The sequence below is a fragment of the Eurosta solidaginis genome, chromosome 2, assembly GCF_040869045.1.
Source record: "Eurosta solidaginis isolate ZX-2024a chromosome 2, ASM4086904v1, whole genome shotgun sequence".
NCBI lineage: Eukaryota > Metazoa > Arthropoda > Insecta > Diptera > Tephritidae > Eurosta > Eurosta solidaginis.
In genome coordinates this window covers 4316665-4343737 of record NC_090320.1, presented here as the reverse complement: position 1 = coordinate 4343737, position 27073 = coordinate 4316665, and the positions used below count along the sequence as shown (strand labels likewise).

General features: G+C 33.9%; 4 protein-coding genes across 5 annotated transcripts in view; 3 read left to right on the top strand and 1 right to left on the bottom strand.

Moving 5' to 3' along the window:
- loh (lonely heart) overlaps positions 1-27073 on the top strand; it is a 146404-nt gene that overhangs the window by 67595 nt on the left and 51736 nt on the right. For both annotated transcript variants that reach the window (XM_067764108.1, XM_067764109.1), the window contains exons 5-7: positions 24230-24308; positions 24438-24540; positions 24707-24864. In XM_067764108.1, the coding sequence (XP_067620209.1) occupies positions 24230-24308; positions 24438-24540; positions 24707-24864 (340 nt within the window). The remainder of the gene's footprint in view (positions 1-24229; positions 24309-24437; positions 24541-24706; positions 24865-27073) is intronic.
- LOC137239155 (uncharacterized) lies at positions 1103-2180 on the top strand. Its single transcript, XM_067764144.1, has 2 exons — positions 1103-1248; positions 1325-2180. The coding sequence occupies exons 1-2, from the start codon at positions 1198-1200 to the stop codon at positions 2015-2017; spliced, it is 744 nt and encodes a 247-aa protein (XP_067620245.1). The 5' UTR covers positions 1103-1197; the 3' UTR covers positions 2018-2180.
- On the top strand, positions 9172-10833 carry LOC137239154 (uncharacterized). Its single transcript, XM_067764143.1, has 2 exons — positions 9172-9488; positions 9551-10833. Exons 1-2 carry the CDS (start codon positions 9435-9437, stop codon positions 10271-10273), a joined length of 777 nt encoding a protein of 258 aa, XP_067620244.1. The 5' UTR covers positions 9172-9434; the 3' UTR covers positions 10274-10833.
- On the bottom strand, positions 15571-19040 carry LOC137239158 (uncharacterized). Its single transcript, XM_067764150.1, has 2 exons — positions 18842-19040; positions 15571-16095 (listed from the first exon to the last, which is right to left on the bottom strand). Exons 1-2 carry the CDS (start codon positions 18998-19000, stop codon positions 15766-15768), a joined length of 489 nt encoding a protein of 162 aa, XP_067620251.1. The 5' UTR covers positions 19001-19040; the 3' UTR covers positions 15571-15765.

The window sequence follows — 27073 nt, the reverse complement described above, 5'->3', positions numbered from 1 at the left end:
CCTGTAGGGAGCTCAGTAACTAGTTCCCGAAGTAAAAAGTAAGAACTAGCTAAATAGTAGCAAGTTTTCATTAGTTCAGAACTATGGAAAAGGTAAAACAGTGGGGGATATTTTCCACTGCCTAGAACATCGCCATGTTATATTTGACAGTTAAAAGCAAGTAAAATAATTTTATCGCAATCTAGTAATGGTTCGAACGCACTATAAGTGCACTAGTTTAAAACCAAATACTTCCCTACAGGGAGATTATTCGTATATGGTTTTCTCTCTTAAAGACTAGGAGCAAGTAAGGGATCTTAACTCTTTGAAAACATACGACATGAAAATACCAGTTTATGTTCCTGAATACGGCAGAAAGTAGACTTACTTGTACTTCATTCGAGTGTCTAAAGCATTTGTAGGAAGTATGGATTACAAACAGAAGTTGGAGAAAACTTTTAGATTGCGCAGGTTACGGATTTAACTGTTAGAATTTCAAAGATCCAAGTGAATCTGCCTCTCAGTTCTAGCGCAAAACCTGGCTGAGGTCATTACTTGATCAGTTTCCTATAGCTAAATTAACCACCTCACAATTTATTGGTTGCAGTGTTTTGACAGAACTGAGAAGTTTTGAATACAAATTTCTGTGGGGGTTCACAATCTTCTTCCTGGGCAGCTTATAGCATCGGAGCAACGCATTTGGCATACAAAATACTTTATTTTATATAAAAAAAAATCGCAGTAGCACTTATTATATACATTTTTTAGAGTGTATCTGAGATATGATTCTGTGATTCAACAAAATAAACAAAAACCGTGTTCACAGAGTACATGAAAATAGTGACCATCATAACGGAATACTGTCTCACCAAGAGACACAACAAAGTTGCTATAAGATATGTGAAACCCCAAAGTTATAGCCCATATAAATGTAAATTAACAGCAAAAATAACAAAAATAAACAAATAAAACTAAAACCGAGAACAAACAAAACGACCGTTTATAGCCCGGCTCTCGCGAATAATAATTTGGCTTGACAGAACAAACACATTTTTTTTTAGTTTTGATTGTTGAGTAGCAAAAAAATAAACTACTTTTATGAGTGACCAGTGGCCCTATTCAAGTCAATGAGGTATAAATAGCTGCTACGGCTGCGCATTGAATTGTGAGTCTCAATTGGGCCGGTCAAACGTGTGGACGTGTAAATTCGTATAAAAAATGGCAAAAACTTTACTGATCACAATTTTCTGCGTTATTGCGTGCGTGCAGGTAAATGCGGATATTAAATTTTAAGTATGTATGTATAAAAAAAATTTAATAAATTTTATTTGCTTGCTTTCTTTAGCTTTCACACGCTGCAAGCATTGCTGAAGTCATTGATAATGACTTACGCGTAAACTTGAATGGTTATTATAAAATACTCGCTGAGGTCGATGCTGCACATAAGGCTAATATGGAAAAATTGATTGCACAAACTGAAGCTGCACTCAAGGAGACCGATCACAAGGAGAAAACCAAAATATTGGATAGCTTAAATAGTGCTTTCCCTGAAGATTTCAATCTGTATTTGAATAAGAAATTGCAGGAATTGAATGTTGATGTTGAAATTGAACGTTCACTCAGCTTTTACAAAGCTCTATTAGAAAAACCCGAAAAAGATGCGTTCCAGGCTGAAATTGAGAAGGCTGTTGAAACTTTGAGCGCACTGCTGAAGGAAACGGATGCTGCCAAGAAGGTTGAGAGCTTTGCACAATTCAGCAAGGATCTCAGTGGCAGTTTCAAGGAGTTCTTAGCAAAGGCAACTTTGCCAGAGATTGAGAAATCATTGAATGGCGCTATTGCTTTCTTTGATGGTTTGTTGGACCAGGCCGATATTAAATTCAAAGATGAAATCGCTGCATTGAAACAGCAGGCTGAAGGTGGTTTGACTGCAGCCACTTTGGAGGAAAAGCAAAAGACTTACTATGAAATTACAAATCCAGAAAACAAAGAATTGTTCAACTACCTAAAGGAGAAGTACACTGAGCAAAAGCAATAAAGTATTAGAAGCGTGTAGTGAGTTTTGTAATGAGTAATTATACGTAGTCGTAAAAATAATATATTAAGTTAACTATTTTATAAATGTGTGACTAAAAATGAACTCATGTTTGAGCAAACGTGTGAAACCCGAGATAATAATAAACAAAAGAATTATGAAACAAGTTTTTGTTATTCACAGAGTGTACTTTTATGACGATGATGCACTTAAAATATTGGCTGATCCACTTTATTGAAAATAATATTCTAAAAAGCTTACGAAAATATAAAAATTGCCCTAAAAACTGCAAATGGGGTTTTGTTTGAGATAATCCAAAGTGACAATATCCGTTTCAAGTAAAATGGCGACAGCTCGATTGGGGGAAATATTTTGCGATAACTCTGCTGATGCTAGATGAATAGTTAAATTTATAAAGAAGTTTTCCAGCGTAAGCTGGTTTGTTTCCTTTGATATACGTAAACTTGCTTCAATTACCTGCAAGTATCGTGAAGAACGAATTTTTTTTTATTTGACCCATAAATTTTATGTCACTAGTGCATAGTAATATAATAGGAAAAATGTGGTAAAATTTTTTTTCAAAACGTCGCGTTTTTGGGAAAATGGGTTGTGCAGACAAGGAGGGGGCGTGTTTAGGTTGTATTTACATAGTTTGGTTTTCAACCTTTATAAGAAAGATCATGGTTATGCTAAGGTGTCGGCTTTTTTGCACATACATATAAGTGTCTATGCCTGAATAAAAATTCCAAAAAAAAAAAAACAATAAAACTGGTATTCATTTGCATTGCCTCTTATCGATTAGAATAAAGACTAATATTTGTTTTTCTACTTCCTGTATATGTACATATAAACAACCGATGGACAAACTTCTCCAATTATATTCATAGCAAAAAAAAACATAATAAATAAACAAGTAAGGAAGGTTAAGTTCGGGTGTAACCGAACATTACATACTCAGTTGAGAGCTATGGTGACAACATAAGGGAAAATAACCATGTAGGAAAATGAACCGAGGGAAACCCTGGAATGTGTTTATATGACTTGTGTATCAAACGAAAGGCACTAATGAGTATTTTATGAGGGAGTGGGCCATAGTTCTATAGGTGGACGCCATTTAGGGATATAGCCATAAAGGTGGATCAGGGTTGACTCTAGAATGCGTTTGTACGATATGGGTATCAAATTAAAGGTATTAATGAGGGTTTTAAAAGGGAGTGGTGGTTGTTGCATAGGTGGTCGTTTTTTCGAGATATCGCCATAAAGGTGGACCAGGGGTGACTCTAGAATCCGTTTGTACGATATGGGTATCAAATGAAAGGTGTTAATGAGTATTCTAAAAGGGAGTAATCATTAGTTCCATAGGTGGACGCCGTTTCGAGATATCGCCATAAAGGTGGACCAGGGGTGACCCTAGAATTTGTTTGTACAATATGGATATCAAAAGAAAGGTGTTAATGAGTATTTTAAAAGGGAGTAATCCTTAGTTCCATTGGTGGACGCCGTTTCGAGATATCGCCATAAAGGTGGGCCAGGGGTGACTCTAGAATTCGTTTGTACAATATGGGTATCAAATGAAAGGTGCTAATGAGTATTTTTAAAAGGGAGTGGGACTTCGTTCTATAGGTGTTCGCCTTTTCGAGATATCGCCATAAAGGTGGACCAGGGGTGACTTTAGAATATGTTTGTACGATATGGGTATCAAATGAAAGGTATTAATGAAAGTTTTAAAAGGGAGTGGTGGTAGTTGTATATGTGAAGGCGTTTTCCAGATATCTTCCAAAATGTGGACCAGGGTGACCCAGAACATCATCTGTTGGATACCGCTAATTTATTTATATATGTAATATCTGCCAAGATTTTAAGGGTTTTTTATTTCGCCCTGCAGAACTTTTTCATTTTCTTCTACTTAATATGGTAGGTGTTACTACCATTTTATAAAGGTTTTTCTAAAGTTATATTTCGCCTTAATAAAACAATCCAATTACCTTAACATGTTTCATCCCTTTTTTCGTATTTGGTATAGAATTATGGCATTTTTTTCAATTTTCGTAATTTTCGATATCGAAAAAGTGGGCGTAGTCATAGTCGGATTTCGTTCATTTTTCATACCAAGATAAATTGAGTTCAAGTAAGCACGTGAACTAAGTTCATTAAAGATATGTCGATTTTTGTTCATGTTATCCTGTTAACGGCCATGTGGAAGGACAGACGAACGACTGTGTATAAAAACTGGCCGTGGCATCAACCGATTTCACCCATTTTCACAGAAAACAGTTAACATCATAAAATCTATGCCCCACCAAATTTCAAAAGGATTGGTTAATTTTTGTTCGACTTATGGCGTTAAAAGTATCCTAGACAAATTAAATGAAAAAGGGCGGAGCCACGCCCATTTTGAAATTTTCTTTTATTTTTGTATTTTGTTGCACCATATCATTACTGGAGTTGAATGTTGACATAATTTACTTATATACTGTAAAGATATTAAATTTTTTGTTAAAATTTTACTTAAAAAAAATTTTTTTTAAAAGTGGGCGTGGTCCTTCTCCGATTTTGTTAATTTTTTTTAAGCGTACATACAGTAATAGGAGTAACGTTCCTGCCAAATTTCATCATGATATCTTCAACGACTGCCAAATTACAGCTTGCAAAATTATTAAATTACCTTCTTTTAAAAGTGGGCGGTGCCACGCCCATTGTCAAAAATTTTACTAATTTTCTATTCTGCGTCATAAGTTCAACCCATCTACGAAGTTTCGTCGCTTTATCTGTCTTTTGTAATGAATTATCGCACTTTTTCGGTTTTTCGAAATTTTCGATATCGAAAAAGTGGGCGTGGTTATAGTCCGATATCGTTCATTTTAAATAGCAATCTGAGATGAGTGCTCAGGAACCTACATACCAAATTTCATCAAGATACCTCAAAATTTAATCAAGTTATCGTGTTAACGGACGGACGGACGGACGGACATGGCTCAATCAAATTTTTTTTCGATCCTGATTATTTTGATATATGGAAGTCTATATCTATTTCGATTCCTTTATATATGTACAACCAACCGTTATCCAATCAAACTTAATATACTCTGTGAGCTCTGCTCAACTGAGTATAATTATTGATTTGCTTGTATATGATCATTTTCGATCAAAACCGGAAATTTAAAGTTTTAAGTTTTTCCTTTATCTAAATTGCTCAAAATATGATATATGAATATGCGCAAACAGTTCTGGCAAATATTCATGCTAGATCTAAGCTAGCGCGAAACTATCACATTAAGAGGTAGTACTAGTTCACAAGCTGTCTCCATGCAATGTTGTGAACTGATAGTTTTCAACTTTGGTATGTCTTGTGAAGTGGAAAATACTCTCATTGCTAAACTTTCGTATCCCTATAAGTCGTAGGTGGCTCTGAGATTGTCGCTACCTTAAGTTGGAAATACTTTGGCCCATTTGCAGAAAGGCAGACATGTTGTTTAGCTCAGAGTTAGTTTAAATATTTTCTAAAATATGTCAAGCTAACTACAAAATTTATTTTGCCGTTCTGCAAGTGGGCCTAAATGAAGTTCCACCCCTTTTTTTTGCAGGGAAGTGTCAGTTGACAGCGAGTCACCGCCGACTCATATGTTCTCTATATTCACGGATCATAATCCAACATAGTTTAAATTTTTCATTTCGTTTCCCATTGCCCAGTTAAAATATTTGACAGAATAAAAAACCTAATTGAAACGGTTCTAGGAATAACATAAAACAAAAAATGAATAAGAACCACTTGAAATACATATTGCACAGATATTTTACATAAAAAGTGTTCCTAAAACTTGAAAAATAGTAAAATTGCTTTGCTTCTCTATTGGATCTTCATGTTTTACAAATGAAGTATTGTTTAAAGCATATATGTAATACTCCTATATTGCTAATAGAAAATGCTGGCAATGTGTTTTGAATTCGAAATCAAAACAAGACAGCCTACACAATTTTTGTGATTGGAGCAGCATAAGTGTGACAAGAAAAAATTCAAATTTAGGTACATTCGATTATTGAATAGAAAAACAAAAACGTTTAAACAGCAATATATCGGCATTCTGATGTTTGGAAATGTACCTAGCGTTTTGTAGCAATATAGAAGTATTACATATATGGTTTAAAGTAATAGATAATGGATATTTTGCCTACCAAAATCATAAATTTAAAATTTCTGATGTTTGCATGTTCAGAAATTCGACCTTGCGACTCAATCATTGGCAGAATCTACTGAAGGATCTACAACATTTTTTTTTTTTGAATATAAGGAGTGCTCCCAAAACTCCCGTGAAAAGGGTGGGGAGTGTCTCATGCTTCCTGGGAACAAGTTACATTTTATTTATAATATTACATAAGTCCATGGGCCATATAAAGTCACTATGCTCCAACTCGGAAGGAGTATTCTGTGCAAGTTCGGTGGCAATTTAGTAGTATTTGGGACTACTTCTCAGTAAAAGTAGTTTATTGATAGTTTTTGGCATTATATCCGGATGATTTCTGGATTTTTTGGAACTATTTTTGAACCGTTGCGGGAATGCTTACGCGATTATTTCCGAAGCTAAGGATCGGCTGGCTATAATTTTTTTTAACAGTTCGGAGACTACTTTGGAGTAAAAATCGATATCGGAGGTTGTTATTTGTTTACAAACACATTGTTTTAATACAGTAAACAAATTTTTTCATTAAATGATCAGAAAAAAGATACTTACGAAAACAAGAAGTTATTGTTAGTGTGTTTCGCTTCATTGTTGTTAATATTAAGAACTTTCTGATTCAAGATCAATATCTTACGGCCTCACATATAAATCTTAGTTCAAAAATTAATATTGTTTATAAAACATGTGACTTGCTATTTATCTTCAAATATGTATTTTCATTTTTTATTTACACATTTCTTGTTATTGTATTAAAGAAAACGGTTTGGGTTTCAGTTTGTTTTGCTTAAAAGTTCATTATTTAGAAGCTGAATGATTAGCTCAAGTAAATAACAGATAAATATTTCTTTAGAAAATATTCATACCCGCGAGTACTTTCCTCTTGAATTTAGAAAGTGTGTGTTTGATTCATTGCGTGCGTTTGATAGCTTTGTTATTTAAGTTTTTGCAAGTTGTGTTATTAGATTCAATTTAAAAATGGGCGATTTGAGATAAAACGTTTAATATTACAACAACGGAAGTGAAAATACACTGCGAGCTTCCATATTTACGATTTTAAAAGTTTTTTGTTTTCTATGCATTTAGAAGTGATAGATGGAAAGAAAAATTTGAGAAATATGAGCCAACTAACATACAATAATTCTAAGAGAGCGGATATACTAAGCGTTTTTGAATTGCATTTGGGCTTTGCCTTTGTGCAAGCTGAACTCTAATATTCTGCAGCTTCATGCAGCAAGAACACGATGAGTGCATTTGCAATTTTAGATTTTTTTCTAACACATTACATAAGTTACAAGTTTTCGGGCGCATATTTTTCAAATAAGTTTTCTCTTTTAACTAGAATACAAAAACTAGAGTGTTGATTACAATAAAAAAAAGACACAAATGATTTTATTTAAAATTTTTCCATTTACTCTTATTCTTTGTGATACTTCATCAACAATGACTTAAAATTAAACTAATCCTCTGCTCGATCGCCGCTTTCATACTAGCGCATCTAGACTATTAGCGTATCACGTTCTCGAATAAAATAAAAAAAAAATAAATAAATAAATAAAAAAAAAAATAGTCCATAGGTGGCACTGGGTTCTTATACTTCCAAAAATCGTAATGACATTGCAATTTCGTTCGTATTTGAAATACAGATAAACTGCTTAAAGTATTTTAGTTTAAAAACTAACTCTATAGGAGGCGTTTCGGACGATATATTTAGGTCTCAATCCCTAAGCTCAAAGATTTTAAAACAATTCATAAAAATTGTATAAGTTTGAAGTCAGAGAGAAAAGTGAAGAATATAGATACTTATAAAAGGAAAATAGAGAGCGAGAGATAAAAAAGGAAAAGCGAGTACGAAGAGATAAATGAGATGGGCGAAGATAGGCAGCGAAGAACACGATGAGAGAGAAAACTAATGGAAGGGGATAAAGTCAGGGAGGTAGTCAAGAGTAAAACGTTAAGACAAGATGAAAGGAGAGAAGAATACATTGACCGACGTGGGGAAGAAGAATGTGAGAGGCAGAGGAAAAAAGGAGCATGTGTACAGAAAAGGGAGGAAATGTAATATTTTGAGCAGTCGAAGGTAGAGGAAATATTGCGAAGAAAATTACTCCTTTTGGAGTGAATTTGGATTGATATACGCTCTGTTCGATAGGCGTCGGATACCCTACAGGTAATTTATAATAGCTTATTTCAATTAAATACATTTATTGGCAACACATTTTAAAAAGCTGATAAAAACGATAGAATAAGAAAACAAAGCGAGTAGGATAAACCTAAATTGATATCAACCCATAAAAATTGCCTAAAAGCAATAACAATAATAAAATGGAAATTGAGTAAGATGAAACTAAAATCCCAAAAAATATCATCGAGAGAAATAGAAAAATGGATTCGCATAAACCAAACTCAAAGGTAGAAATTTTACAAGAGCTTATAAGTATATCAATCTTTATTTGATTTTATAGTGTAGGTAGTAGTTCTTGGATACCATGGTTTTTGAATAAATTTTTAGATTTTAGTAATTTACATCACGCTTATAAACCTTTGTTGCAGCGATAAGGCCACTTCCTCGAAGGTTTTGAGGATTTGTACCGATGTTAACGGTCCTTTCCGGTTATAAGCACCATTAAGGTATGCCTCCGAAAATCTCGGTAACGATTTAATACATATGACCACATTGGACCTTCGCCCCGCGTAATGAGGTTGACAATCGCGTTGCGGGAGCTATTAATTGTGCCTATCAATCCCCTGAGCCGTCTCTTTTTGTTCACTTTTGATTTTCGTTTTGCAAATTTTAGTTACTTCAATTAAGTACATGCATTAAGTTGTTTAAATATGCATTTGGTGCATAGTTAGTGCAATTGTCTATGAAAATAGAAAGACACAATAAAAATAGAGAATTTATTTCATCTCAAAATTTTTCTGCTCAGCATTAAATCAAGTAAGAACTTGACCAGAATTGTCTATGTTCAGTTCTATGAATATTAGTCAAAGATGAGAGATCAAGCGTGACAAACGTAATTACCTTATCACTCGTTTAAAAGTACATTTAGTAAATAAGTATTCTAAAACAGACTTATTAGTGAGATCTGCTTATTTTAAAAACCTATTTGAATTTTGATTTTTACGGTGTAGTTAGCAATAAAAGTGCATTGCACGCGATGCGTATGCTCTTTTAGACATCTTAATGCTAACGAGTCAACAAAGGAGAAAATATTTAAAATTAGTAAAAACATAATTCAACAATGCTTTGGAAAAAAGTGCTGCTGCTACAAATTCAAATAATTCTCACACTGCAGGTACATAAAAAAAGTAGAAATGACTAAAGCATTTTTTAACTTTTACTCAAAACACCACACAGTTGATCACAGCAGATGAAGTCAGTGTAGAGGAATTAATGTCACAAATCAGAAGTCATCTTGGTTACACAGCGCGTCGTCTCAAACATATTCAACTCAAAGTAAGCCCGAAACATGCAAACGACCTGCAAAATCTTTTAGAGCGCTACACAAATGCCGCCAAAGCTACGGATCCTGTAATCGAAGAAAAACTTGTACTCGATTTCGAGAATAAACAAAATGAAGAATTCAAAAATTATCTCACCTTAGAGTATGATGAACAATTCCTTGAAGTGGATATACGCATACAAGAGTGGAGTATGCGTGAGTTATTAACACAAGTCAATGGCAATCTGGCTACGGAAATTGAAAGAATTTTGCCGGCATATGAAAAAGCTGCAACGAGTAAGGATTTTCAAAAGAAATATGATGCATTCAGTGAAATACAAGATGCATTTTCGAATGGGTTATGGGATTTGCTGGATGCTAAGCCAGTGGATAAATCATTGACAAATGTGCAACTAAAATTTTTCAAGGAGTTCTTATTATATTTGCAAGAACAGGATGATTCAAAAGAATATGCTGAGAAATTGAAAACATTGTTGGGTGAGGTGGACAAGGCGTTGACAAATGAAGATATGCAGAAAAAATTTGAAGTGATGGCCAAATTTGATGATGTTTCAACGAAATACGGCCGATATTTGGATAATAAAATAATAGAATTTGAATTTGATAAGTTTATGTGATGCATTAAGTGGAACGCAATAAACAAAAAAAAAAAAACAAAAACAAAAAAAACTTAAAATATGTGTAATGTACAAGAAACTGTTTGAAATGTGGGAGAAATCGTGAAATAAAAAAATAAAAATAAAAATAAATGAATTGTAGTTTTACAAATAAGCTCCCTATGAAAAATATATTCTGTACCAGACTACTCTAAATCATGGGAAGCTAGTGCAATGAAAGGACACGGTTAACACAATTTTTTGCTGCTCTATGACAATGTTTATAAATAACACGACTCTACAAAAAAAAAATGTTGTTCTTTGTCCTTAAGTTTATTTCATGATTTTCTGTTTTATTGTAAACAAAAACGAAAACAAAATACCTTTTATCGGTATAAGCTGATGCTTTTTGTTATATACATATGTGGGCAATTTACTGAAGTTCGAGATATAAAATATGAACTAAATACATCTCTCATCATCTGTGAAGCCTACGAAGCATATTTTGGATGTCCTGTTTGGAATTAATACAAGACATGGGCTCGACATGTTGCTTGTAGTTATTGTAAAATATTTTTGGAAGGTAAGCAAATTTTATTTAAATAGTAAATTAAATAAAGTAAACATTTTGATTTCTCTTTCTATATATTAGGTTGGTATCAAGGTGGTCTATGAAATTCGCAACACCAAGAATCTGGCGAGAACCAAAAGACCGCGTTAGAGACTGCTACTTTTGCATTGTGAATTTGAGTAAAAGACGTAGAGGTAAAAATGCAAAACCTATCGAATATCCCTTGAATCTTTTTCTGCTCCAGTCGCACAAGATCTGACATGCGCAGTACCAGAGCCACCGAAAAAATTATCGCAGAGAATTGGCTCATCTCTCAGCTCTTATAGAAGCAATGCCGATAAGGAGTTTTTACCGACACCAGAACAACCAAAACATCATTTCATCACTACTTAAAAGTAAAGCATAGCTTTTAAGCTCTTCTTCGAACAACGGTATCAAGGCCAATATAACGAAAACATGATGGGAGACTATATTTGGGGTTTATTGAGGGATAGTACCTATGAACATAAAAGAAAAAGTAAAAGTATAAATTTTTAAATCATTTTCAACTTTTTGTAAATTATTTCGATACTAGGATAGGATAGGATAGGTTAGGTGGTAGCTGCCCTGATAAGGATAGCTCACTTGGACAACACGAAGGTCCGTTGTGATACCACATACACCAAAAATAACGGTGACCTAGATCCAGCTACTTAGAGAATCGTTGGGTAGCAACGATAAAGCTCCGAATGATACCGATCTCAACTTTGGATATATCCTCGGGAGATCCAAGTGAGTCGCGACCGAAGTACTTTCGCCTAATTCTGGCAAAAGCTGGACAATCAAGCATAAAGTGATTTGGTGATTCCACCTCATCATCCTCCATACAGCTGCAGCAGGATGGAGTTTCCAGTATATTGAGACGTACCGCATGGATACCCATGGGACAGTGCCCTGTCAAAACCCCAATGACCATTGATAGGTGAGCCTTAGTGAACCCAATTATTTCAGCAGACCTCCTGCCATCCACTTTCGGCCAGAAAGATCTTGCTACCCTGCAAGACGTGGTATCCGCCCAACGTTTGCTGAGCTGATTCGAGGCCCAGCTATGGAGGAGCAATCCACAGGTGGCCAGCGGGATCCCGAAGTCCCTACAGCCATCTTCATCCGGTTCAGTTGTACCGATGCGGGCTAAGAGATCCGCTTGACAGTTACCCGGGATATCACTATGGCCCGGGACCCAGATAATCTTAATTGTAAAATAATTCGATGCAATCGCAAGCGAGGTCAGGCACTCTCAGACCACCCTCGATCGCACTGTAGTTGAGCTCAAGGCCTTGATAGCCGATTGGCTATCAGAGTAGATGTTAAATTCCCTAACCGTGGTAGCACTGGATAGCATTCCATCCACCGCATCCTTAATCGCAGCAATTTCCGCTTGGAATACACTGCAGTGATCAGCCAACTTAAACTTGCGGCTTAAATTTAGCTCTTGACAAAAGACCCCCCCACCAACCTTTCCATCCAGCTTTGACCCATCCGTGAACAAGTTAACCGGTCCCATTCGATACTAAAATTTTATAAAAATATTTTTTTGAACTGTTTCATTTTCAAGTAAAAATTAAAACCACAGATTTTGAAAAATTTCGTTCAAGCGGTTTCCCAAATAGGAAAGCAAACTTTTTCATGGCATATATATTTTTTTCGTTAAATTACGACCTAAAGAATTGAAATTTAATGCTTTCAAGTCAAAGTCAAATTTTGCGTTGACTCGTGTAATAAATAAATATATTGTAATGCAGGAATGAGACATGTTCAGAAAATAAAAGACCATTAAAAATTATGTAAATTTTACAAAACACAAAATCAACTCCTGAGCAGAATATAATCCTATCTCAACAGCCTGTTCGAAAACGCCCTATTTGTCAAAAAACTCCTATATCAAGTTTTGTTTCAACCGCACCATATTTAATTTTTTTATAAATGCTCCATATTACGTAAAAATGCATTAAGTTAAGGCGCAGGTGGCTCGATTTTGAAACCAATTTGAGATAAGGCGTCTTTACAAGAAATTCTGTAAATAATTATTGGAAATGTCAGCCGAGTAAGGGAGATATTCCATCCATTATTCCAAGAAGTTTAGATCACTGAGGGTCCTATCGTCAAGGGCTATATTTTTTTTCTTAATTCTGTGAGGTGATTTCTAGGAATATAAAGAAAATTATTTCTATAAGTCGTATAAAAACTTGTATTTTAATATTTGATACAGCACAAGTGGTGTTTATAACACTGTGGATCTTTTTGATGACTTCTTATATCATTTGAGGCCGTTTTATTATAGTTTTTTCTGTGGGCGATAACCACTGGCATATCAAATGGCATATCAATTTTAAAATTCAAATGTAAAATAACCAAGGTGCAAAAAAAAAAAAGTTTCGACTGTATTTCATAGAATAAAAAAAACCCTATCAACATAAGCTAACGGATAGACTTTTGCAACTTTTTAATTTTGTATGTGGACCAACCCAGTCTAGTGTACATCAACCAACATCCGCACTAGGCTAATTTGGGCAATCGTAACTGCAGCCTACTACATGGCTCGATATTTAGAAATCATTTTGAGTCACAAAAACTTTTGATACTTTGTTCGTTTCTGGGCTATGGCTTTAAAAATTGTTAAGATGATTCGTAGACCAGACACACACCTTCATCCAACACAAGTCGATGTATTTTTAAGACGAAACATTTTTTTATTACATGCAAAAAGTCAAAGAAGAGATCATTTGTTTTATCTTAAATCGCAAGTATGGTTAGGTAATAGAGCAACTATTTAAGACGGGTTTTAAATGTTTTGCACCTAAAGGAGGTAATTCATATGTTTTCCTTCTTATATTTATTTTAAATTTGCGGAATTTTGTTTTGTTATGCTTCTATTTATTTGTACTAGCCCAAGGATGTGTTCTTAAATGTAAATCATGAAACAAAAACAAATTAAAAAAAACTATGCGTACATTTTCGTAGTTTCAGACTATAGGCCACTTAATGTTACATATTATTGTAGTAGGGCAATAAAGGAAAAATTAAAAGAGCTTTCATTTTATTGTGTACTTTTATAAAGCTGAGCTCATCTTAATAAGAATTACATCCTTAGCTAGGCTTCTCGAATGAGATAAGTTTATGAGACGTTGGTCCACAACCGTAATATAAATGTGAGTAGGGATAGGTGCGCCTCTTCGTGAAGATGGCCATCTTCGTTTTTGCTGTTGCCACCTGCAGACCCTCATAAACCATTTACCTTTTGGCGTCGCGGAAGACCTGCTTTAATTTAAGCTATGACAATTGACAGTTGACAGCTTCGTGCCATTATGACAGCAACAACACCGTCTGCGAAAGACGATGAAGGTGTTTTCTACCATGCCCAAGCGAAGAAGTCTGTAGCATGTAATATTTTTATGATCCGTGCCTAGCACCAAAACCTGGACTGCCTACTATATTCACTTTTCCTTTATATTGGTTAACTTCGTACCTAATATATACGCCTAGTACCACTAGCATTGCTAGCCATGTGGGAGGCTGAGTTAAAGACTTATGGGCCCATTACTCATACTTAGCATAGACTTGACTTGAATTGAGAACTGTCACTTAAAGTTCTGTTAAATGAACATTGCATGTTACTGATTACTCAAAACTTAGCAACACTTAACTTGACTTAGAAGTCTGTTGAATTTTGATTTTCTATGTAAGTTCTAAGTGACGTTTACATTTTGAGATGCCATTTGTTTGTTTCCATTTCATTTTGACATTTTGTCATACAAATTAACATTTATTTTTATTTTATTAATTAATTTTTACATTCATAAATTAATTGTAGTACCCAAAATTAACTTTGTTTAAAAACCACCACTTTTTGTAGCAAATATTTCACAATAAAATGACAGCTGATTATGAACCCAGATTGTATGCGCTAAGTGGAGTATAATCGTGGCTAAGTTGTCAAGTTTACGCCAAGTCAAGTCAAGTCTATGCTAAGTATCAGTAATGGGCCCTTTACTCGAAAGCTGCTTGGTGGAACTTTAAACTGAGTTTAAAGTTAAACTAAAATTAATAGCGCACAATTGAAAGCTCGGATTAAGTTATCAATGATCTTTTCCGTAAGCAGTTCAAGTGGCTAATTAAATCTAAACATGTTTAGTAACTGCTGTTTAAATGACGCTATGCAAATTTTTCATTTAATTTCTTTCTTGGACCATTAAGTGTTTGTTGCTCACAACCAGTTTGTGAAATATTGGAAACACAAAGCTTCAGTTTATTATCTGAAATAGGCCCCTGTTTTAATTTTAAAATAGGGTCGTCATATGTGGAGCTGTAAAATAGCTATCTAAATTGCTAATAAGCGCATTAATTGGAATGATAGTAAATAAACATAATTGTTGTACAATCGGAAGTTTTTCAAAAAATATAGAATTTGTCGATATTACAGTCAATAATTCGTGAATTCTATAATTTGTACTCTTTTGAATTTTGCTTCAATAATTAAAAAAAATAATAGATTTTAATCGCAAGCAAATTTTTTTCTCTTCCAATATTTCACAGTTAATTATTTAGCAATGTATTTCGTTATTATCACTTATTAATTTATTATTAAATATTTTACTAAAATCCATTTTTTTATTTTTTTTTTTTTTATTTATTCCATAATTGGTTTAGTTTATTTATTCACTAGGTAGTTAGCATTATTTACATAAATTATATAAATTATTAATAAACATTTTTTTTCATAACACCCATAATACTATTTTAATTAAATATAATTATAATTAATTAGCCAAAAAATAAATATATGTTAAAACTGCAATAAGGCTACTAATATTATGTAATTTAAAATAAAAACAAGTATTTCCAATTTCTTAAATGAGCATTAAACCATTAATAAAATCTAAAATAAATCTAACTCAAACTCTGCCTAAATGTTGTTGAAACCCTTCATAACCAAATAATCCTCCAAATCCTTGGTGCGTTCCAACAGCCACACGGCATAGAAAAGTTTTCGCTGCATTTCAATGTAATCTTTCTCCTCCAAGGCCGAACTTACAATATTGTAAAGTTCTTGCAGTTCGGCTGCAAATTGTTCATTTTCTTCCTGTAATAAATTTGCATAGAAATTGCGATATTTGCCAAGATTACGCTGAAAGTGTAACAGCCATGAACATTTACTACTGGGCTCGATCGTTTCGTTATCACTATTTTTACAGTCGGGATCGCGTGGTATGAGAAAGGCAGACGAGCGGATGAACTGGTAAGACAAAAAAATATGGGTGATACACATTAGATTAATTTAATTGCGTAAATTCGTAGTATATCTGTTTATGTATATGTGACTTTAGTGAATTCGTAAGTTTTTATATGCAGCGCTAGTCAAAACAATGATTTTGAAAGGCAGAAGTCCTTTTGTGAATATCAAAAGTACTTAGAAAGCGTATTTGTGTAGTTATGTTTAACAAAAAAAGAAAAATAATAATTTTTTAATATATATGAAGTTATGTAATTTATTTCTAAAAAAATTTGTTTTCCACGAACTTAGCCAACATAAGAATGCAACTGCTATGAGGACTTCTCCCTCTACTGGACGATTTTTCGCTTTGTGAAACGGTTTTCAAATATAGTTACAGTTTTGCAAAGAAGGTATTTCTATATTTTGAAGCTATTAAAGATCAAACATCATTTTGACGTTTTAACGAAACTTTTGAGCTTTGAGATAACAAAATATCTTCAGTAATAAGAAGATGGGGTATATGCTCACATCAGGGCTGCAAAACAGTGCATTAGTTTCACTCCATAATGGGAAGCTACTATATTGTCAAAAATACTACCAATCAGCGATATTGACCTTGATATTTATATCCTGTCAGAGATATTGTTTATTAATTTTTTATTAATTTCATTGGCCCGTTTAAACCTGAAAATCAATAGTGGGCCAATTCATAGACATTCTTGAACACTACATTTTTATGAACCTATTTTAATTCTTTATTTAATATCCTTAGGCTTAAAACATGGCTCAAACACGATGAAAAGCTAACAAAGAAAATGATTTAGTGTCTTAGTGCAAACCTCATGCGACTCTAAGTTTTCTATTGTGGAAAAACTGCTCGGTAAAACAGGGATTCCATAAACAGATTCTCGTTCGGTGCACAGATGGGTCAAACTGTGATGATGTGTAAAGATGGTATGTATCTTTAGGCGCAACTTCAAGAAGTCGATGCCAATGGGATACCGCACTAGACAACCGTACGTACGAAGCAGTCTTATGAAACTACTTCTATACTACTGCGTGAATAATTTAGAACACTTAACAATCAGAGAGCCAAAACCAACGTTTTGTTGTAAGGGTTTCCTGGCATCAGGACATGAAAGTAGTGAACAACCAAACCAACTTGCCAAAAATGGCGCTGCATTAGCAATCTCAGGCTCAGAGCAGCCGTGTGCTTGCCTATTAGACCAAAGGTTTTGGGTCGAGGCACCGGAAAAGGCTCATCAAAATCTTTAGAACAAGCTTTTTGAATTACAAAAAAAAAATGCTAAGCATTGTCACCCCTTGACAACTGCCGAGGGCGTGCACTTCAAGCATATTACCCGCCAATTAGTAGGAACCAATTAAAATAAGCACGACGCAAGCTGAAAGGAAGCTCGGCCTTCTGTTTTTACCCAAGGCTTTACAAATAAAGGAAAATATCGCGCACCTAGATCAAAGCAGCGATCATCTAAAAAAATTGCAATGCTAAAAACATGTATGCCTAGCCAAATGCTCTAATGCAATTTTAAATCCTTACAAAGTCTTTTCTCGTGGATTGGGTATTATTGATTCGAGTATACAGTTCGGTAACTACTGAATTGGAAAGCTTGAAGATTCTTTTTGAGTTAGCTCCCTTTTAATCTAGCTGGGTGATATGAGTATCTGTGAAGAAACTCAACAACCCAAGCAATAAAACTATTGGAACTTTCATTGGATATTGTACCGTTCACTGTAGTCTACGATATTGCCTAAGTATTTAATCAATCGATCCACAAACACATCGCTATTGCGAATTGGACTATGTAACGCCGATCTGATATAATAATATCACAAAATCACATATGAAGAAGAATGAAAGCAACTTGTTTTTTATCACACAAATTTTAGATTTGAGATATTCGGCCTGAATTTTCCCCCAGACATATAATTATATCATCTATCATCCAAAACAGCATATACCCCCTTTCTCTAATGTTCAAAAGATGGAACTAGTCATATATTTTTTTTAACCTTGGAAGAGATTTTAGGCTGAGATTCTCTTCCAATTTTGTTCCTTTTAATTTTTGTTATAAGTTGACGGGACGCGACCTGGTTGAGTTTTCATTGAAAAGCTTTTCATGGCAGAAATACACTCGGAGTGCGTGCCAAATCAATGCCGATGGGGACCCCGCTTAGAAAAACTTGTTTCTAATTGAAAACACTTGTGCTTTTTTCAACATATGATACGAGAATTCGGCTAATCCACATTTATGTGTGTTAAAACTGATTTTGCAGTTAGGCCGTTTTCACGCTGGAAGCGTCAGTTGAACGTTGATTGCTTTTGAAAAGTTAGGCATTCAGCGAAATAATTTTTTATGCCAGTTACTCTCATTTCTAATACAAAATAATTAAAGATGGTATTACGTATAGGCACTGTACCCGTGTTTCCAGCTTATGCGTGTAATTGGTCTATTTTTAATAGAACAACGTGCTTATTGAATGAAAAAAAGTTCTTTTATTAAAAAAAATAATAATTGTGTTAAATTTATAAAAGTCTATTTGATAATCAAAGATAATGTGTTCATTTATTTTTTATTTATTATTAATCTATCAGCTGTAATCAACTACCATTAACCTGTCCTTGAAAAATCCTTTATTTCGACTTAAAAATATTTCTTCCAAGTACGCTTTCTAGGACAAAGCTATTACTTATATTCTGCCTTTCCCTTTCTAACGTCACATTTATAATTTTTTTACTTTAATTTACCTGTTGTAGTAATAAAACACTTAAGAACAATTTCTGCAATTTATTAGCCATTTTTTGATTTTTTATATATATATTTTGATCTAATATATATGTTAAAGAATTTAGTTCTTGTTCACAAAAGAGGTTCAGCGAATTTTTATTTCGTTGTAAAAAAACCATTCACGTTCGCAGTTGTTTCGAAACTGAATTGCGTTTTATAATGAAATATAAATTTTGCAATACCTAAAATTCGATTTCTATAGTACATATATATAGTACCTATATAAAATATATATATGGATGTATGTATGATTGTATGGCATGCCATGAGTTATCGCTTTACTTACAATACTATTGATATGTTGTTGTATTGCACTTTGTGTACGAAAAAAAAGTATATAAAAAATATTTATATATTGAAAAATATATATTTGAAATAAATGTATTAAATAAGAACGCCTTTTAATTGTAAAATATTATCTACATATGCGCCTAGGTATACATTTGTATGTATTTGTGAAAATAAGCTTCAATCTCTAAGTATGATGCGATCAGAGTTTAGCGCGAAATGTAGAACTTACGGCGCCCCATAAAGATCATATTTACATACGTAAGTACATATTTGACAAATTCGCCGAAGTATTTTATATACATATAGTATAAGTATATGTGTATATATGTTTGTACGAACTTATACACACCTAAGCTACACACTTATTTGTTATCAGTAACTAATGGGTGGTCACTGGTTGTGATCATATTTTAATTCTTTTTATTGGTGTTATTTGAATATGAACAAGCCTACGTTTTCAAATACATATTTACATATTTAGTAAAAAGATAATTTATTTTTATATATGACAAGAGAAAATCTAGGAAAGTTTCGACTTTGTACAGCAAATATAGACCTAGAAAAAATTCTTAGGTCAACAAATAAATAAATAAAGTGAAATAGGACAATAAGCATATTCCTTATATTACAATTTTTTCGTCTGGGCTCTTTAAAAAATGTCTGACACAACAAAACGTATAAGGAGCTTAGTCCAGTTAAGTATAAATTTAATTTCAAAGTTATTCCGTTATTATTAAAACTAAATATCTAAGCTTATTGGAATTTAAGATATCTTTAAAAATGTTTCCTTGCGATAAATTGTTTCCATCTATTTTTTTCGATCATCATTTTTATGCCGGCCATAAAGGGATAGAAGGTAACGAAAAGGCCGATGAGTTGGCAAAAGAGGGTGCATCACTCACTAAGTCGACGATAGACATCCCAATCCGTTTGGGAGAAATCAAAAGGAGACAGGAGTTGCATATGATCCATTAAGCAGGAAACGCGTGCACAAGAGCGGGGGCTGCAAAATTTCTAAGATCATGTGCAAAGCCTACGATATTAGACTCACAAAGTGGCTCATATCTCTGAAGAGAGAAGAAGTGATATGCTCACGATGGGCATACTGACTGGACACTGTCTTTTGGCGTCACATGCCTACAAGTTACGCCTCGTTGGTAACGGCAAGTGTAGAAAGTGTGAGTTGCAGGAAGAAACGGTTAAGCACGTTCTGTGTTCATGTCCTGCGCTAGCCAGGTCAAGGCTCCAGCTATTAGGGACGGCACAGTTACCAGATCTTGAGGCAGCAATTAAACTGGGTCCTAGAAAACTGATAGTATTTATCAAGAGGACGGAGTTATTCTATAACATATGTCCTTGAACCTGATTGGGGTTCTTTCGTTTGGTCGTCAAAGAAATTCTGGTAACACTATGGACGCATTCAGTCTATGTAAGGTCTTTATTGACCGGCCAGTTCAACCTAACCTAACCTATACGCAGGCAAACTTGCTTATCATCTCACACAAAAACTTCCCCAATATATGCTGAAAAAACTATTCCAAAATAGGATTATAATCCTAGTCATAATAACAATAATAAAACAAATTTTAGATGTTGCTTCTGCCGGAACTTGAACCCATAACGTTCGGTTCGAAAGTGCGGGAGGCGGATCTCTCTACCACCACAACACTGCGGCGTGCTGCTCACATCTGGCATTACTCAGTACAACGAACAGCGACGTTGTCTGAAAAACTAGTTTTGGTACAAACACCACTATTTTGATGCTAAATTTGAACGAACGCCAAAATTAATTTTCAAATTACTCCAAAAAGTGTTACCACTGCACCCTTTTTTGTGTACGCTTCCTTACACTTTGAAATATTGTTTCGCTTTGAAATAACATTCATACCAATTATGTCTAATAAATATGAGAATGCAAAAAATGTGTGTCAACGATGATGACCTGCTGTGCGCAAAGGCGAAGTTGTAGAATACGTCAGCTGATGGCGGTGGCTGTCGGCCGTCGATGAGCAGCTTCAATTTCAATTAAACTTGACATTATGCGGCGAGTATTACAAAAATAAAAATAGGAATATGCAAGAATACAAAAAAAAAAAGAGAAACAAGACGAGATGAATAACAAGTTAATGGCTGAATATTTAAATGGCAGAAAAAACGGATTGGCAGATTCAAGCAATATATCCTCGAAGCTCATGATTAATTAAGTTAATGTTGATAAACTCTTGTCACTGCAAGTTTTGTCAGCTCGACATTTATCCGACACCAGGGCGTATGTGGAACCTTAATGGAGAAATAACAGCTTACCAGTGTGTGTGGTAGGGTTGCCAGGTTTTTCTTTCTGGTTCCCGGGACAAACCTCAAATTTGAGCCAAATTCCCGGGATTTGTAAAAATTTCCCGTGACATTTGAAAAAATAACAAACACCTATATATTTGCATGGATTGCTCATTTCGGCGAAAATTTTTTTAGATAGAATTAAACTTTTTAAACTCATTTATTTATAACAAATATTTTTATGAAACAGGCTAATAATTAATACGTTTACTGTGTTTAATGCGAATTCAATATTCTATGGATTCATTTTGCTAACGTTATTTTAAATACACTTCCTCATGCAAAATAACTATTTAGGTGTGCGATATGTCAAACATTGACAATATTCAGAACCACAGTAGGGATGAATTTTTCTTTTTTACAGAGTTGCATGCAATATGCTAATGACCTGAATACAATCGAAGCCGCCAATATGGCCATGTTTCGTAGCAGATTATAATTTATTAATTTTGGTATTGTGAAAATGCCGGGACATAGCATTTCCCGGCGGGATACTTTAAAATTTGTGAAAAATACGGGACATTTGGCAACGCTAGTATGTGGTAATAAATAAGGATGCAGTAATTGATTTTAATGAGAGTATTTAAAATTAGAATAAAACTATGGAATTCGCTTCCTACGTTGATCTCAAGTGTAGTGTGGTGCCCAAATTTGAGGCGTTATCTCTTTGAAAAACCTCCCAAGGTGCTGTTGTTCTCGCTGTGGCCGTTTATGGCAGTACGATAACAGCTGAGACTCGCATAGAGATAGTGCGGCAATGTGTTGCGAAAAGATTTATCATTTAGTCTGATAATCGATAGAGTCCCTCGATTTATTTTTTGCTGTGTCAATATCGAACCGTGATTACAGAGTTCCGTAAATGCTACTGGAATTTTTCAAATTCCCTCACATGAACTATTTAGCAAGTCATTTGTTATTATTCCTGCACTAATTTGTTTGAAGATGTTATCCCGAAAATTGGGTGCTAAGAGTGCTGTGTGACTTCTCCTGATGTATAGTTCTCGTCCACTTTTAGTCTTTCTAAAGTATGAATTTCTGGTTTGGCACGTATAGTCAGCACATCAGCTTACTTATTTTATTTGTCATCCTGTATGTTGAGCGATGTAGACTGTGTTGAGCGAACTAAAGAATGCCTCGCGTGTGGGTTTTATCGAGCTGCAAAAGGTTACCAAAACTGATCTCAAGCTGCTCACTTACTTATGTAGACATCTGAGAAGCTTTCTTGTCTACTCACTTGCATACTGATATCCACGATTTCAATATCTTCTGGGTCTGACTTTGGTCAAGCTGCTCATTTCAGTAAAATACAGCCCTTATCCGTAACGATTTCCCAAAGTATTTTGGTGGGTACAACAACATCAACAACAATAGCGTAAGAAGCTGTGGCATATCACATAATACGAGTTATAAAGAGACTATAAGGCATAAAGCCATATAGTTGTAGATTCATGAGAGCCATTTTCACCAAACATGAACGTCAATCTTGTCCCGAATTACTGAATTTCTGGCAAAAATAAAAGACGAAAATGGAATTGTGGTAAGCAAAAATGGGGGACCATATTCTGTAGAAGACAGTGACGATTTGTGTCACAGTCAATCGAGTTTACGTTCACCATTATTTGGTACAAGAAACTTTACAAAGGTACTTAGGGCCCGTATCGTATTATACTACTCGTATTTATTAGATCCATTATTTATTACTTTTTGGTAAAGTTTGTCGGATTCATATTTATCGTTTGAGTGAAATTTTTTTTCGACACATGATCGTAAAACACGATGCGGGTCTAGATTTACAGTTACATAGTAGAGTGATTAAATGCTTTCCTACTTTACAAATATCGGTTCACTGAACAAAAAGGAACTCGTTGCGTTTTGTGTTTTTTAATTTGTCTCTAAGCCCTGTATATTTATAAGCCCTTTTAATTATGCATTCAAAATTATGTCGACTGTTTTACAGTATGATCATTTAAAACAGCTTAAACTGCGTGACTAATTTTAATATTGCCATACAATGTCAATAACGGATCCGATATTGCACAAAAATGTGTTACTAAAAAAATTCTCTGAAATCACTGCACTGATTATTGTCAAGTATTCAATTTTTTTAACCCCTGTCCCCAGTCTTCGCTGTTGTTGTTATGTGTAAATTTGAGTTATTTAAAGCTTATTTTTGCACTATAATTTTTTTCACATTGACACATTTTCTCATTTGTGGATGCGATTCAATATTTGCAATCACATTTTAGTGCCAGAGTAATTCATAAATATATGAATAGATAAATATTTGTTTGTTCTTTTTGATTGTATGTGTGTTTTTAGTTCAATTTAATGTAAATAAAGAAGAAGCCATAAAATATAAAATAAATGTCTATGCAAGACAAGGCAATGAGCTGTGAACGCACTCGAATTTGAGTCACACAAAACGATTACTTATGAAGCATTGAAGTTCATTTGAAAGTTCAGTTTAATTAAAATTGCGAATTTTATGCATATGCGTATTTTCAAGGTCTCTTTTTTTAATATATCGCACATGAAGACAAGTTGAATTGGTGATATATAAATAAAACTCTCAACTAAGGGTAAATTCTGAAAAAATGTAAAAAGTACTCTTTCCATATACTACCTTCAAGTCATACTATTTCTGCATTTTTCAAAGTGCTGCTTAAAAATTACGTAACATTTAAATTTTCGAAATTTTGAATTCTCTGATTTTTTCTTTTCAGGAACTCCTCAACTGGTAAACGCTATATCAGCAATGCTTGCGTTGGCGTCTTCAAGCGTTATCACATTTGCAATGAGCAGGTATTTGGAGTCGTGCTTACTATTTAATACATATACTAATTACTCACACACTTACATACATATATGTATTTATGACAGATGAGTAATCGATGACTATTGTAGTAATTTTCCTTTGATCTCTCTTTGTAGCCTTGCTCCGCTGCGTTGGCTGATTTCCGTGCTGTACAATGTGCTGCTTTCAACAAGGTTGATTTTCAGGGGCAGAAGTATACTTGGGAACCATATATAAAAGGTTGGTATTTGAAAAAATTGTACAGAAAATAAAGGGCATACAAGTTTGCGGTATATCTTACGACTGCACTGTCATTCAAGATTAAATAAATATTTCTTTTGATAGTCTACCAGTATAACACTACGTTGATATTTTTTATATTCATTTCAACTTTTTTCATTGCTAGACGATGCCGAATGTGAACTCAATTGCAAACCGAAGGGTATGCAATATTTTGCAACTCTAAATTCTTCGGTTATCGATGGTACTCCCTGCTTTCGTCCAGCTGAATATTATCGTTCAAATTATCGGCAGCGTGCGATGTGCGTAGATGGTGTTTGTAAGGTAAGTAAATATGAAAACTGAGTTGTATTAACCCTCATGATTCCAAGTGGTAAAGTTGGTTAGTTTAATATACAAGGTTTTGATTTTTGACAGTTTTTTTAATTCTTACAACATCGATTTTTCTTGAAACTTTTGTATGTTCAACCTTTTTGCACTGGAATCGGAAAGTGCAGACAATATTCTTCAGAGACATACATTTTTAGACACATCATTTAAAGATTTCAATATTAAGTGAGAATGTTATTGTAAGAATGTCTAAACTCGGAATTTTTTCCATTTTTTGGGAATCGGTTTGTGGTCATCGTGAATATGATAAAAAACGCACTCGCTTCGACCGAGATATGATTAGAGACAATAGGCTGACATCAGAGATTTCACCACCAATTTCTCAAGAAGTTGTATTGAACTCAAACAAAAAAATTTTTTTGTTCGTCATGGTACCTGGATTTTAAGAGGGAAGTATCAGCTGCAATTTTGAATGACCCTGTATATTGACCGTTTGAAGGCAAATAACAGGAATACAATTTTTGGCTGATAATGCAGCTATTTTTTATTAAATAAATATTTGAAAATTTCCATATCATTTGTTTAACCCTCTCGAGTCCCATTTATTTTCATTTTTAATTATCTTCTACCCGGAAATTTCTGCGCTTGAAACAATGGTAAGCTGAAAATTTAAAACTGCTTGTATCTCGATCTCCCGATTTATATCTTTCACTCATTTACCGAATATTATTACCCTCGGTCGAATAGACTTACAGTTATAACGATATGCAAAATGTGTTCCGAGGAAGGAAAAACAATCTATAAACAATCTCTCAATATGGTCCCAAAATAGTTTCAGTTTATCACATAATGATAATAAAAACAGCTTCAAAGTATTACCGAGAAAGTCGGAAAATGATCCGGGGAAAGTATTTCCAAAATAATCCTAGCCGTTAGAACAGCATTTGATATGCTTCCACATCACTATAAATATGTGTCAAAAATACAACAAGCGCCGCAAATGGTTAAATCATATATGTATATTAAAAATGCGCTGCATAGTTTGAGGCGTTTCATTGATCATATATTTTTTAACGGCTTCATGTTATTAAACATGCCAAATTTTGATTTCTGTTGGTAACATAATTTAAGTGGTGTTAGATAACAGTAGTGTGATAACTTTTTACATTATGTTATACTTACGCTACATACATATATATACATAGTTATGTGCGTACAAATGCAAAGTAGAAGAAAGTGCTTTTCTGGTTTCTGAAACGAAAATTTGAAATTCTAAATGAAAGAATAGCAAACAAATTTTTTTTTTTATTGAACTGTAGACAGAAAAAGAAATGCAAACCCCCAATCACCGCCCGCAATATATTCCACCTTAACATATGTGAAATTTCAATCTAAGTGCATTTGCATGTGCAGATCTGGGAAAGAAGCTTAATGAGTTGCAGAAAAGCAATTGAGATGCAAAGTGCAATAACAAGGAAAGTGAATGCAAAATGTTTTTAGTCGAAAGTATGTATATTTTCATATACAAGTTTTCATTATTTCGCTCAAACAAGAACAACGCCTTAGCTAACATGAGCTCTTACTGCAGCTGTTTTTAATTTTAAAAAATTACATAATTCGCCACAGAATTAAGACATCATGTCACTTTCGCTTAGCGCTTGCAAATCATATCAAGTGGAATTGAAAGTAAATTTTGCCAGACATTTCATTTGAGGAAATGAAAAGTACATATCCTACAAGCGCCCTAACCAATTGACCCATATCCCATATTCAAGTAGTTGAATTGAAACAGAAAAAAAGTGAGTCAATTTGACGCCTCAAGTCAACAACTCAAATTACTTCAGATATATCTAACCCCAAATTTTTATTGCATCTACGCCTCAATGTATGCCACATATGTATAACAACGAAAGAAACAATTACAATGATTATTAAGCATTATAACGCATTCAAATTATTGTTTTATATATGTGAACGTGTTTGTAATATGAATACATATATGTACATACCATATTTGTGGTTGAAACGATTTGATAGGTTACAAGAAAAAAAAAAAAAAACAACAAAGAAATATGTCGGAACATAAATGGACGGTTTTGTAGTCACCTTTGTTGCTGCTTGATAGCTATAATTTTTATTTAGGAAGAATTATTCAAAAACGTGAAAGATATTTTTTATATACCTAACTATCGCATGCGATTAA

Excerpts from the sequence above, each read along its gene's own strand:
- LOC137239155 (XM_067764144.1), top strand. The coding sequence starts at position 1,198 with ATGGCAAAAACTTTACTGATCACAATTTTCTGCGTTATTGCGTGCGTG. Across the intron at positions 1,249-1,324 it reads GCGTTATTGCGTGCGTGCAG|CTTTCACACGCTGCAAGCAT; the intron begins GTAAATGCGGAT and ends TGCTTTCTTTAG.
- LOC137239154 (XM_067764143.1), top strand. The coding sequence starts at position 9,435 with ATGCTTTGGAAAAAAGTGCTGCTGCTACAAATTCAAATAATTCTCACA. Across the intron at positions 9,489-9,550 it reads AAATAATTCTCACACTGCAG|TTGATCACAGCAGATGAAGT; the intron begins GTACATAAAAAA and ends AACACCACACAG.
- LOC137239158 (XM_067764150.1), bottom strand. The coding sequence starts at position 19,000 with ATGGTTTTTTTACAACGAAATAAAAATTCGCTGAACCTCTTTTGTGAA. Across the intron at positions 16,096-18,841 it reads GTGTTTTATTACTACAACAG|TTCATCCGCTCGTCTGCCTT; the intron begins GTAAATTAAAGT and ends TTGTCTTACCAG.